Genomic DNA, 14,370 nt, shown 5'->3' on the forward strand with positions numbered 1-14,370 from the left:
CATTTGCATCTACTGTCAAAAGGTTTGGTTGAAATATTAATTTACTTTTCAATATCCCAGTATAGTAGGATATTTTAAACTTATTACATATTTGTTTTAATTGCAAACTTTTCATTTGAAATACTATTTCATATTGCTGAATCTGCCCATGGGCAAACAAACATTGAACAAAAAAAATCCTGAAAAAAAAATGCAATTCAGTCAATAATTAATGCATAGAATGATTAAATTAATTATGTACTGTAAATTAATAAGAAATACTAATTGAGAGGTCCTATACCGCCCCTGTCACCAGAGCAGTAGTATTGAATGAACCTTTGATGACACTAATGAAACTAATTCGAGACATCTCCCACTTGCAAACAAAGTGATGACAAGAAGAAAAAAAATGTCATTATGGAATAACTACCCCAAAAGGAACATGTGTATTCAGTGTAAATCCATACTTTATATGGTTTCATAATGGACAGTTTTGGAAGAAATAAAAGATGCTTCAGCCTCAAAAAATTACTTAAGTGAGTTTTTTTTTATTAAAAACAAAATATAAACACCACATTTTTACATATGCTGCATTCTAGAAATCAAATAATAGACACTTTAGTGTTGCATAAATGTAACCAAAACATAAAAATATAAAGATGGCAACACGTGAGAAACACAACAGAAAACCTGACTGTGGAATGTAGCATTAGGTTCCTTTCATTTTTTCCAAAAATAAGTCAGCTATTTCATGTACACCAACCTGACATGCTATGCTGTCAGTGTTTCCATTTGATATCTTTTGTGACTAGGTTTTATTGGAAAATCTATTATGCAGCGAGTGTCTCAATTACTTCTGTCAATCAACTGCCTCTTATGAAACAAAGGGCAAACTATGAAAATTTTAGTATATGAGGGGCTCGTACGATGAAAAAGGCTTTGCAGCGGGAAAAAAAAAGTAAAGGTTTGACATTAGCTTATACAGAACAGTAAAAGTAATAAAATCTAGTAATGTGATCGCACTGTCTGTGTCCTTAATTAGTGGCAAACATTTGCTCCTACTGATAGGACCAAACCCTTGCCAGTATCATATTGGAAGATATGATGCAATAATTCCCAATTCTTCTGAAGTCAACAGAATACCCACTGGAAATGGTGAGTAACTAGCTGCACTGCAGTGAATGGGCTCTATGCTTTCAGGGTCCATCAGCTTTAACTTTTTACATCAATTATACATCATCCTGCTGGGGAGAGAAGAGAGAAGGCAGTCCAGAGGTTTCGCTGTTTTCCAGATCCAAAAGATCCCTTTTCAAATTGGGTTTCACTTTCTTAAACAGAGCTGGCAGGTTACGGATGTGGACTTCCTTCTTAAACTGCTGGCCCAGGGGTTTCTAATAAAAATGGGGTAGAATAAAATTAGAATTTTAAAATAATAAAGCAAAAGTTAAGTCAAATCTAAATCTAAAAAGAACAAAGGAGCACAGGGAGATCTACTTTAAATGACATCCACTTGGTGGACAAATGCTCACCCCAACAGCTCCAGCAAGGAGCTTCTTGAAATGATCTTTTCTTTTCTTCTCAGTAGCCTTATTTGTGCTAGGTGTCAACATTTTTTGTTCAAACTGGTCTAGAGCTTCTATCTGGACATTGGGAATCTGGGTCACGATTGTCCGCAGCTCAGTGTATTGAGGCCTCTGGAAAATATATTACAGTTAAGAAGTCAGTTGGAGACACATTATTAAATGTCATATATCAAGTTGTCATGAAAACATACTTTCTACACACTTGTTCCCACATTATGTTATAAAATGTAATAAAAAGACAAGTGGGATTTGGGTGGTTTGAAATCACTTACCAGGGTCTCATAGACAAGCAGGGCAAGCTGGGTCAGGGCAACAAGGGAGCCTTCATGCTGACCGTGCATCTGCAGACCCTTTAATATGCTGGTGAAGAACCATGTTACTGCCTCGGTCTGCAAGTTCTCTCCAATGACCTGCGAAAGGGTTACATTTTTATTTTTGTATTAAAAGAGAAAAATGAAAACCGTTCCTTCCCTGGATGATATTTCTAACCTGTCGCAAAAGGGTCCAGCAGACCACAGAGGCAGTGCGGTGGCAGATGCTTGTATCCTTCCAGGATAGAGCATTAAAGGAGATGGTCAGTAGAGTCATGTAGATGTCCTGTAAAAGAGGGTTAAACGGAAACAAATATTCAAGTTTTGACAACACTATATACTTTATACTATATACTTTATTGTTTTTGCAATGAGCAAGCCTCTGTGGAACAATCATTAGAAACTAATAATTTGTTATGCTACTGACAGCATGGTTTGGTCTACTAGTATAATGCACAGGGCTGCAACCTTATGTTCCATCTGTATGTGAAGAAATCCATAACATGATGTGATCACCTCATGTTTGAGCAGACACTTCCCCAGCTCAGTCAGCTCATCTGGAGGGTTAGTGGTGTTCAGAGACCCAGCTTGATTGGAATCTGTGGCCATCATCTCCTCATCTCCTGCAGTGAGAAGACAGCAATGAGACTTATTAGACTTACATGGCATGCAAGTAAGGGGCTGAGCACCACATAAAAAAATATTATTGTGCTCAACCATGACAATCAATCTCAAGTTATCAGTCTCAGAAATTTTTCACCTTCTCGGTCCACTGCCTCTTCCTTTGTGGAAGGTTCTGGAAATTTCCTCAGTATACAAGAGACAGCTAAAGGATCGGCAAAAAGAAGAGCAAGGAGTTTATCACATCATTCATTTTAATCAAATGTCACTTCTTCCACAGTGGAGGAGGTCCACTCACTGAGCAGGTCCAGCAGCTCCCGTGTAACAATGCGGAGTAGCTGCTCCTCCAGCAATTCCTGAGTCACCTGACTCTCCTCACACACAACACTCTCCTCCTCGTCATCTGAACCACTGACAACACACATCTCATCAGTTGTGCAAAGGTAGATACCTCTTCATAGAGACATACAAAGGCATTTAAAATGCCAGCTGCTCAAAACAGGTCAACCAACCCTTAGTGAGATCACTGTTATAATAAATGACATAAGCCTATAAGCCTATATTTTAAGAAAAAAGGTTTATGCGCTTGTTTTTATTCATGAAAACTAAATATCTGCGGGGACTTTTTGTAAAAAGAAATGTCTTAAAACCTATATTTGGGTAGCAGCACTTGGACAATTACTAGATACACCGACTGGTCACTGGGCAGTAAAGGTGCAATTATTTTCATGAGTGCCAGCTTAATGAATCATGACCTACCTAAGAAAGATAACTTGGAAAACAGATCAGTACTCACCACTGGCTGGTTCTCTGGTTAACGAGCTGCCAACTCAAGTTCAGTCTCTACATTAAACATGCAAAAAAAAACATCTGAAACAGGTTTTTGCTCCTAGGGCACTGTAGGAAAGCCACCCTATAATAAGTGGTCTAAAATGTTTTATTTTATTATCACATAAAAAATAATAAATGAAGTACCTGCAGCATGTAGGCAAATAGAGGACCCAGCAGAGGGCAGAGTAAGCTTTCATAATACTCCTTAGGGCATGACAGGACCAGTTGCTTCATAAAGACCCGTGAAAAGGTTAAGTGAAACATAAACCTCAAGAGAAGAACAGTCTTTCTTGAGAATATGACAAAGATGCCAAACATGACAAAGATGCCAAATAATTAAAAGGATATGGATCAGCGGGCGGAGTCTGTTGTCTGGCAAGCTGTCTAGATTAGTGAACATAGAGCCAATGATCTGCTCTGCCAGGCCTTCTATTGTATAGAAGTCCTGATGAAGGGAGGGACCAAGGTTCCCCATCACATGGAAACTATGACATACAAAAAGATAATGATAACAGTGGCAAAAGACAGTAACCACCCCTCTCCCCACATTAATACTCACCAGTTGTCATACAGGGTGCAGAAAAAGCCCTGCATGCGTTCCAGTGTGGTTTTGTAAACAGGAGAATCATAAATGTCCAGGACTGGTTGAGGGAGGCCTGGAGGTCAAGTAAGCATTTGATTACAAAAAAGGAAGCATGGTTCGCAGCCTTCATCATTATGAATGAAGTAAATTTGATCATAAATGACAAATGTGATAAATGAGATAAAAAAAAAATCCCAGAGGAGCATTGAAAATCCATTTAAAGTAATATCTAATGGTCATTATTTACTGTGACTTATACAGATGTTGGTTGTTGCTGTGGTTTTGCACTGTAGTCACTGGAAGTTGATTACTCCAAAGTGACACCCAAGAGCGCAGTCCAGGCAGCAGGAATGAAGAATAGTTAGTTGGAATATGCGGGATAGCTATCTCCTGGTTCAAATCCTACTTTTCGGAACGCTTTCACTTTGTTGGCTTGGGCAGTGATTACTGTGCAAAAACCAGGGTAAAATACGGGGTTCCACAGTACTGGGCCTTTTGTTATTTTCATTGTACATGCTACCACTTAGTCAGTTAATTCATAGACATGGGGTAAACTTTCCTTTTTATGCAGAGACTGTATGAAATAAAACCAACGTGTTGGTGACTGGTCCCAAAGGGGCGAGACGTGGATTGATAGAATACAGATTGGAGTGTGCTGGTTTTTCAACTAGTCCTAGTTGAAACTAGGCTTGACTGTATATACACACACATATGGTTTAGTGTTTGTGGTCCTACCCAAAACCAAATTCCTCTCCACATCCATGACCTCATGCACTCTCGTAAACGTCTCACTAAGGTGGGCCACGTTTTCCGGCAAGAACAGACAGTTGTGAGTTCTGCAGGGGAAAAAAAAAAAAAAAAAGCACATGCAGTCAGGTGTGCCTTTCTATGAAAGACTACTTGCCCTTGGGTGATTAGTTACCTGATGAATGCCAGCAGGTTAGGCAGGAGGCCCAGGACCTGTGCGGTGCAGGGGCTCCTGTGGATGGGCGCACCAGTGGATGAGCAACCCACCACAAAGCCTCCTGCTTGTGCCTCCTGCTGGTCAGTTGGCCATCGTGCACGTTTCACTACACCCATCAAAGTGTACACACAGAAACTGATCTGCAATAAGGATACTGAAAATTTAGAACCAGAAACACTGGTACAATGATGTAGTTTGAATAGAAAATACAGACCAATCAAAATTAAGCAGTGAAAATAGGATATGAAATAAAAGATTCTATTTACCCGAGACCTGTTGAGGCCAAACTGATCCTCGGTGTTTGGGTCAGTGAGGACTTGATCAGCTCCAACATATTTCAGGAACAGCACAGGATCAGAGAGAACACTACGCAACACAAACACATATTCTGAATCTGAATATACATTTTATATAAGCTACCACAATCATGAGGGGAAACAAATGGGCACGATAGCACAATAGTCACACAAAGCCTTACCTGCTCATCTCTTCAGAGAGCCACAGAGCTCTGACAGGGGCCAGGAGCTCTTCAAGAAAGGCTTCTTGCTTGTTGTAGTCTTTAAACTGGTTACTGATGAGCACCAGAGCCTCCATCAGGGCACACTTCTCCATTTGTGTCAGCAGGAACTCATTGGCAAACAGCTTCTTTACGTGATTGTACAGCATTTCAAAACATGGCTACATGTAAAAAAAACAAAAAAAAAGTTGCTATCTTTAGCTCACCTTAATAAGAAAACCAATTTACTTTCATGCTACCTTTTACATGTAAGGAATGTGAATTAGTCTCAAATTAAAGCCCATTCATAGTAATTAACAAGATAAGCACGACATAAGGAGAAAAGATATTCATACCAGTATAAAATCTGGGTAGTCACGGCACATCTTGATGATGGATGAGCAGGCGTGTCTTCGGACATTTTTCACAGCACGAGTTCGGGGTGCCTAAAAGAAAAAAAAAAAAAGTGGGGAGGATAAAAAAAAAAAGTGAATTGTCATTGAGAAAACGTGTCCTTTGCTTTTAAGGTGCCAGGGGAACAGTATGTGGGGATGGTGATTTGCTCAGTGGCCTACCTTGCTTTCTTCAACCACTTCAAAGGTGATGGCGTTAAAGAGCTATATACAAGAAGGGGGGGGGGGGGGGGGGAAGATAAACAATTACATCCCAAATCCAATATAATGTACACCCCCCTGTGCACCTTTATTATTGATTTCAGCGTCGCACCTTGATTAGCACGAGTGGTAGGAGCTGAGGCTTATAGGTAATGAAGGGGAAAAGGGAGGAGACGTTGGTGAGGACGCACGACAGGATGAGGGGATCCCGCGTCTCATAATTCAACACCTCCTGTAGCAGCTCAATGCCCTGTTCTACAGGAAGCTTCTGTGGGGTGAAAGCCAGAAAGTCAGAGCTTCAAAGCAGATAAGGCAGACAAGCAAATGTCTACCACAAAAACTGTGAGGAGACAGAATTCACATTGTTTATTGTCATACGTTTCTCAATTTGTGATGCAACACAAGTATTTTCAGATGAACATCCAGTCAAATTAAAGAGGAAAAAATTAACAGCAAAATAGACAGACAGCCTGAGATTAAATGGCAGTGTTATCAGTATTATGATAACCCAAACTAACAACACTTTTTATTTGTTCGTACTGAAAGAATGTTTGTCAAAAATGGCTTAAACCTCTTACAGATGAGACACAAATATAGATCTCGCAGTGGATATTTACTGGAAAAAAAGGTTATTAATAATTAAAAAAATATATAAAAAATCACCACAAATGCCAAACCTCAGACACTATTCACTTGTTAAAGATTACCGCTCAAGACAAGAAGTGCACAAGTGACTCACATACTCAACACATGAGTAGTGGGGGATTTACCACACTTGGGGTACAGCAATGAACCTGGCAGAGGAGCAATCATACCTCCCTTTCCACGTTTTTGAAGAGCTGACCCACAACACCCTCAGTGAAGAAGGTCATAGCATCCCACTGCACTGCAGAAGGGGAGAGGATGGAGCACAGCCCCTCCCCTGTCTTTGCTGTGAGAGAGAGAGGGAGAAACAGAGATCAACTAATCATTGATAAGAAGGAAAAAATGACCGGGCATGAATCCCACGGCCCTGCGGCACTTTCACGCCTCAGGTCCTGCAGGGTTCTTTTCTTCCTTCTCATATTTTAAGTTTGTAAGAGGCATGGTGGCTCTCATACTCCAACAACAAAAAATTTACTTCTCAGACATGCAAAGAGCCATTTCCTTACAGGGCCTATCTGGTGGAAACCATTAGTCATAAGCAGACAAGTCTAGTCACTGATAAAGAATGTACCATTTCAAAACGCAGGTCAAAAGGCCTGCCATCCCCACAGATCGGTTCCAATTGTCCCATGTGAAACCAACCGCACATCCAGGAAGTAGGCTAATCACCTCCTCCCCCACATCCCCATGCAAAAACTATGGTTCAAACAAATTCTTCAATGTCCATGAGATTTTAATAATTTGGCCTTTATAATACACTCATCTTAATAACATGTTAACTTAATATATGATATGTATTGAAAAGGTTGCAATATTGAGTTTTAAACAGCACTCATTGTGCAGCTTTAATGCAAAGTCACTCACTCACTCACAAACATAACTGCTCATTCCCAAGGAGGGTCACGGCTGCCAGCACCCATCCTGGGATATTATGAGTGGGGAAGGGAGCAAACACACACACACACACACACACACACACACACACACTTCAGATTGCAGTAGGGGATGTGCTGCCATGTCACCATGTGGCCTGTGGCCCATGACCATTATACAACAAAACTAAATAGTTGACATATGTATAAATAATTTAAATAAATTATCAATGATAATTCATCCTGAATCACAAGTGTGGGATAACATGGATATTTATCACCAGATTCGGCAAACGTGTTATCCACAAGGCTACTTCCACAGCAAAAAAAAAATTGCTGAAATCTGTTCCAGATTGTTAAAAGCCACAAAGATCTAATAAACATGCACTGTCTGTACTCACAAGTGGTACTCCCGGTGTTGATAGGTTGGCTGATCTGGTACTTTAGCCACTCACTGCTGATAAGGAAGGCCTCTAGAGGAATGATTCGACAGGCATTTCGGACCACCTCACCTTCTTGGGCTCGGAAGGCTGGAGTGAAACAGAATCTGTGAACTCTGTATTTTGCAAAATAAACTGACATGGACAGAACTACCACTGGTGCTCACAGTTGAAAAAGTGATTGAAATCTTCATCGCTGTCAAAGTCCACACGGGAATACTGACAGCTTGGGCTGTCGTTTTTAGATGGGAACCCCCTCTGTCGAAATGAAAGTTCTTTATTAAAAGCATACGAGTTATGCAAGAGAAAGAAAAATAAAGGTTTTGGAGGAATTACCTTGACAAGATTAGTCATTGTCTCTCTAATGTACCGGACTGCCATTTGGATGATAACAGGGTCCTTTGACAATACTTCATGTCTGAAGAAGGTTCCCCAGGTAATCTGGGTGGAAGACTTTAAGAACTACATAAAAAAAAAAAAAAAGACAATATAAACAAAAGTACAGGACATTTAGAAGGTAATAAGCCCAGTTACGTGTAGCTGATTTACCTGACTGGGGTGGGTGGTGAAGGCTAAAAAGGCTTCCATGAATTTATCAATGTTTGTAGGAACCTCAACATGAGATCCCTGTAGAAGACAAAGCAGACAAACAGGTCAGTGAAAATTTCAAGAGTTGCCTGCATGTGGCTGTGGTTGAGGGGGTTCACTCACCACCAGGGAACAGAGCTGGCCTCCTAACGCACAAAGCAATTGGCAAAGCCTCTTCAGGAAGCTGTAGTGCTGCTCCACCACCCCAACAGTTTCATTTGGCCTTGATGTATAAAACAAACATATCTTGATGAAACACTGGACATTAGAACGTGAATGACACGGCACACAGTTCTATAGGTTTGTCAAAGTGCTGGCACTAGAATTAAATTGACTGATGTTATAAGTAGTTTTTTAACTCAATCGTATACACAGGTCTCAACATCCATCCATAATTCCACTGTGTGTTCTTTCTCTTTTGTTGCTATTACTGCTCCCTGTGGAAGAGGACCGAGGTACAACACAAGAAGTATGGGATAACCATGCCTCTGCAGGAAATGGGGCAACACCTGTGCTACAATCTCCCCCTTAGCGCCAGGGTAAAGTAGTGTTGTACCTCGTTCCTCTTCCTCGAGGAACAGTGGTTATATGCATTACGTAACGTTCCTTTTCAGTCGATTCACTTGGTACAACACAAGAAGTATGGGACATGCATCTCTCTCTCTCTCTCTCTGGAACTAAAAATTCCCTGAGGTGGCAGTAAGCACTGCAGTAGTCACCAAAGAGAAAACCACATCCAGGCAATAAAAACACACAAAAGTATGTGGCGAGTGGCAACGGCACAGATATCCGCCACCAACATTCCCTGAAAAAGCTCTGGTAGAGTGTGCACTAACCCACTCTGCTTATAATAGCAGGGGACCGGTCCCACCAAAGGAGATGGCCTCCACAATCCAGTGCGATAGAAGCTGCTTTGACAGAAGCTGGACTTGTGTTGCCTTTGCGAAGCAGACTAACAGCTGACAGAGTACGGAGCACATCTGCTTGCAGAGCAGATGAAAGGTCCGATCCACATCCATTGCAAAGGAGAAAAAGAGTGCAGCGCAAAAGCTACTGAACTGAAAGACAAACCGCATACACCTTGGGTAAACGATTCGGGAAAAATCCCAAATCATTAAATGCAAAACCGTTGCTAAACTAATTATTAGTGAGGTTTTATTGGGGGGCGTGGCCCCGGCCCCTACTGCTTTAAAATGCCCCTGTTGCCCCATCTCCTGTGTCTAAATGTGTGCCATACTTCTTGTGTTGTACCGAGTGAAGCGACTGAGGTTGCAGACTCTTGATTGTTTTCGTCCATTTAACTAGTTACAGTGAAAGCAAGACTTTGTGCAAGGCACTCACTGTAAAGAATCCGATTTGTTGCATTTCACCGCTCCATCTGCAGACCTGGAAGAGAGGTGAGGAATGCCTGTGGATGATTCTCCACTTGCAGGCAACCTTATAACTGTGTGTGTAGGCAGAGGGCAATACTGGCACTCCATGTAAAGCTGGTAAGCTAATACAATGTGTTTAGGTGCAGATACTCACTGAGCGGAAGAGACTATGTAATGCATGGCAACATCATCAAACAGCACCATCAGTGGAATCCTGTCCTCCAGCTTTCCCTGTGAGATCACCAGAACATTGAACTTTGACCTAGATATAACTGGTTAGATGTGGTGCAGTTTTAGTCAGGCACATGCTAAGACAAGTTTGTCATATTAACGCATTTTCCAGCTACCAGCCAATAATAGATGTGGAGTCACATACAGTCCATTATCAAGCACCGAGTGGTCCTCACAACCAAAAAGCCAGCTAAAAAGAAAATACGATGCAATATCTTGCACTTGGGATCACAGCGATGTGGTGGGGGCAGAGGAGAACCACTGACTTATCATGAGTTAAAATTAAATCATAAAGTTACAAGGGCAGTGGTGGTACATTGCAGTGGCGAACTCGTAATCGGGAAGTTGCCGGTTCGAATCCCCAGCCGCCAAGGTGCCACTGAGCAAAGCACTGTTCCCACACACTGCTCCCCGGGCGCTATTTTTATGGCTGCCCACTGCTCACCAAGGGTGATGGGTTTCACAATGACAATCACTTCACTTTCACTAAATGGCCAACAGAAACAATAGATTGTGATTTTCCTGGCTATAAAATATTCCTCCAGAACATAACAAGAAATTAATATTATGCAAGGACTGAGGTATCATCAGACGATGCCAAAGCAAATGCATTCAATACATAAAGAAGGGAGCCTCCTGTACGCACCTTCCTGCTAATAGCAATGATCAAACACTCGGCCGCTTCCATCTGCAGCTCGGGCTCGCTCAGGAGGAGGCACAGGACCTCCAGCAGGCGGCAGTTGTCATGAGTGATGTGCACCATGGTTACCCAGTCTATGTAGCCAGCCAAGGTGTTAAGAGCAGCTACACCCACTCGACAGTGCGCCTTAGCCTGGATACAGAAAAGACCGAGAGGGATAAACACAGTACAGATGAAGATTTTGAACATAAAAAGTGCTGATTAAAAGACAAGACTCCCTTACCTGATCAGGAATACTTTTCTAAAAACAAATAAGTAAGTAAGAAAGTAAGTAAATAAATAAAAGGCCTTAGTTTTGTGAGTAAATGAACGTTACACACACTAGATGAAACATGTGCACACTGACCAGACGTCGGTAGTCATCCACATGCTGCTGTAAGATGTTGAGGAGGAAGCTGAAGATGCTGTCCATGTGCTGGGTGAGAGCCAGATAGATATCTCGCCGTCTTTGGGTGGGCAGGGTCTGAAACGTGATCACGTCCTCCACCAGCCTCAACAGAATCAGCAAAACCAGCTCGGTCTGTGCATCCTGGTTGCAAAACATTGCGGATATGAATATGAATATGTTTTAAAAGCCAGAGATTAACGTTTGGTGTGAAAATGTAGCTTTGATTTTTGTTGAATTATTAATATACTACTTGCACTAATGGTCAAAAATACTAGTTACTATCTGATCTCGGATATCGGGATATTTTCACACGGTTATACAAGACGCAGCGGGTGGTGAGTTTTGCTTATTCACAACTTCACCAGTCAGAATGCTTAAATTAATGCTCCGATGATTGAGATGCATACTTGTGTTTGGTAGTGGACGTGGTCCCAGGATGCCCACAACAGAGGTCATGTCTGTGATGTTCACTGACATACCCTGTCTTCAAGGGCCATCAGAGGTGTGTAGAGAACGGAGACAAATGGAGACTATAGGGAGACAGATGCTGTGCCGCACCAGGGAATGTGGCTTATTGAAAGGATGTGGTTGAAGTCATTCAGGAAATCATGAGAAAAGTATGGTGTGTGAGAGCAGTCATGCAAGCTGGCTCCTCCCATTTTAGTGACATTAATGTCATATTAATTGCCATTAAATGTTAGTTCCTCTTCTCCAAGACACAGATAACTACTAAGCAGCGTTTAAGGAAATTTATACACTTTATATACAGTTTGAAGAGGGTGATTGGACCATGGCAATTTAATTCACAAAAATCTCTTCTATGATTCCCCATTGTCTAAAAGTAGGTGAATTTAATGGGGATTTAAAATCAGAAAAAAGGAACATACCCCTAAAGAAGTGAGGGTCTCCATTTCCTTCAGCATGTCCGGCCATTGCTGAGGCCATTCTCTCTTGATCATTTCCACAATAATTCGTGACAGCGCATCTTTAATATGACTTTCCTCCTCCAAGATGGAAGTGGTCCCCTGAAAAGCAAAAATATACATATTTACATGTAGAAATATCATATAGAAGCAACAGATCATAATCATAAGTTACACTGCATACATTGGACAGCAGGCCCATCGCACAGTTTTTCAAATGGACTTTCTCTTGCTGTGACATGTTGTTCCATCGAAACCTGGTTTTCAACAAAAGAATTTGCAAGTTACACTTATGAATGAAACAGTGACAAAGTGCATTTTTGCACAACAATCCCAAAATAATAATAAAAACTCACTTGATGACATGTTCCAGTATCTGTAACCCAAAATGTCGAATGACTGGAGAATGTACCTTCTCTGACAACTGCAGGCCACACTGGACGCAAAAGGGACACTTTTCTTTGAACTCCTCGCAGAACTACAAAACGAAGGAAACATGTAACATCAAGGTATAAACAAGCACTGTTTATATATATAGTACAGGACACAACTTCCCATTCAAAGTGTCTTCTTTATTTTCATGACCATTTACATTGGTAGATTCTCACTGAAGGCATCAAAACTATGAATGAACACATTTCATGAAAATTAGGTACTTAACAAAAAGTGGAGACCTGGCCTCCACAGTCACCGGACCTGAACCCAGTCGAGATGGTTTGGGATGAGCTGGACAGCAGAGTGAAGGCAAAGGGGCCAACAAGTGCTAAACACCTCTGGGAACTCCTTCAAGACTGTTGGAGAAGCATTTCAGGTGACGACCTCTTGAAGCTCATCGAGAGAATGCCAAGAGTGTGCAAAGCAGTAATCAGAGCAAAGGGCGGCTATTTTGAAGAAACTAGAATATAAAACATGTTTTCAGGTATTTCACCTATTTTTGTTAAGTACATAACTCCGTATGTCTTCATTCATAGTTTTGATGCCTTCAGTGAGAATCTACCAATGTAAATAGCCATGGAAATAAAGAAAACACATTGAATGAGAAGGTGTGTCCAAACTTTTGGCCTGTACTGTATATTTATAAACAGTTGCTCTCTTTAATTATTCCTTTGATTTGCAAAAGAAAAAAATATGGAAAGATCTTTCCCTATAAAGCCAAACTAACTGTGACAGTCGAGCAGCAGACCAGTAATGTAGGACCGAGTGTAATTGAACCGCCAACCTACACAATAACTGAAGACTTAATTTGCGAGCGTCAGCAATGCTCGACATGAAATACTCAACCAATCGATCACTGAATATCACCGACGGCAGCAAGAAAAGACGCGACGGTTCCCAAAGTGTGCGAGCGACGTGAACAAATGCATCCAGACAAACGGAGATGCTAGAGAACTTGTCCGTTGATGTGGCTACCGCCGCTGCTAGCTGGCTACCTTCAGGGCCTCCAGTCGGTACCGTTGGCTGGACTCAGCGTCCATCATTACGTTCACCGCCTTGATCAGCTGATCGCACATTGCAGCGACGGGTTCGTCCATGTTGCCGAACAGGTGTGTAGAGAGGCCGAGCCGAGTCCGGGGCCGCCGCACTATGCAAAACGCCTGCGAAGAAACCAGCAGCTCGCGTCGGAACAGTGCGCGCGCGTGTACACACACGCAACGTGCCGTCGGGCCGGCAACGTGCGGACGTCTCAACCAAGATGGCGGCGTCACTCTGGGAACTCTGGGGCTTGTAGTTTTACGAGAATGTCAGAACTTCTTCGAGGCGTGCTGTCTCTTTAAAGTTTTTTTTTTTGTGGGACTTTGCAAAAACATGCTGATTGATAACTAGTGAAAGTTTAGATATTACATAATAAATATATAATGCAAGGAATTAAAAGAAAATCTACAAAACATGAACAATAATGTCAATATATTAAGATAGTGTTAATATATTAACAATATGTTTGTTAATATATTGCTTATATGTTTTAACAATTTTTGTAATCTTTGTCATATCACTCCTGACAAATCGAGTCTTCTGATTCTGTGAAACAAACTAAACCAACGAATTAAATCGGTCTTAACCGGATCTGTATTGCGTCCAAATGCACACGGCTGTGGACGCTTAATAAAGAGTGGCGTGGAGCAAAAATGAATGAAAAACGAAGGGAGGTCGCCCGGTCAGACTCAGGCGGGGGTGCAGCGAGGAGGAGCTCCGCTTCCAGAGGGACGAGTTTCCCCGTGACGTCACCC

The 14,370-nt window shown here is 41.7% G+C and overlaps 1 protein-coding gene across 2 annotated transcripts; it reads right to left on the reverse strand.

Moving 5' to 3' along the window:
- Positions 1–507: 507 nt before the first annotated feature.
- On the reverse strand, positions 508–13,796 carry xpo5 (exportin 5). Of its 2 annotated transcripts, XM_028990098.1 has the most exons (33): positions 13,573–13,796; positions 12,499–12,620; positions 12,327–12,399; positions 12,107–12,244; positions 11,178–11,360; positions 11,055–11,072; positions 10,778–10,963; positions 10,055–10,131; positions 9,869–9,913; positions 8,651–8,750; positions 8,489–8,566; positions 8,276–8,401; positions 8,107–8,197; positions 7,901–8,029; positions 6,798–6,913; positions 6,095–6,250; positions 5,944–5,985; positions 5,725–5,814; positions 5,351–5,550; positions 5,139–5,238; positions 4,831–5,012; positions 4,644–4,744; positions 3,885–3,981; positions 3,674–3,810; positions 3,470–3,567; positions 3,291–3,337; positions 2,793–2,905; positions 2,634–2,699; positions 2,390–2,496; positions 2,052–2,159; positions 1,835–1,972; positions 1,509–1,673; positions 508–1,370 (listed from the first exon to the last, which is right to left on the reverse strand). In XM_028990098.1, exons 1-33 carry the CDS (start codon positions 13,672–13,674, stop codon positions 1,209–1,211), a joined length of 3,693 nt encoding a protein of 1,230 aa, XP_028845931.1. In that variant the 5' UTR covers positions 13,675–13,796; the 3' UTR covers positions 508–1,208. The 2 variants fall into 2 exon arrangements, with proteins under 2 accessions (XP_028845931.1, XP_028845932.1); XM_028990099.1 differs by lacking the exons at positions 12,107–12,244; positions 12,327–12,399; positions 12,499–12,620; positions 13,573–13,796 and adding an exon at positions 11,627–12,081.
- Positions 13,797–14,370: the final 574 nt, after the last annotated feature.

The sequence above is a fragment of the Denticeps clupeoides genome, chromosome 8, assembly GCF_900700375.1.
Source record: "Denticeps clupeoides chromosome 8, fDenClu1.1, whole genome shotgun sequence".
Lineage (NCBI taxonomy): Eukaryota > Metazoa > Chordata > Actinopteri > Clupeiformes > Denticipitidae > Denticeps > Denticeps clupeoides.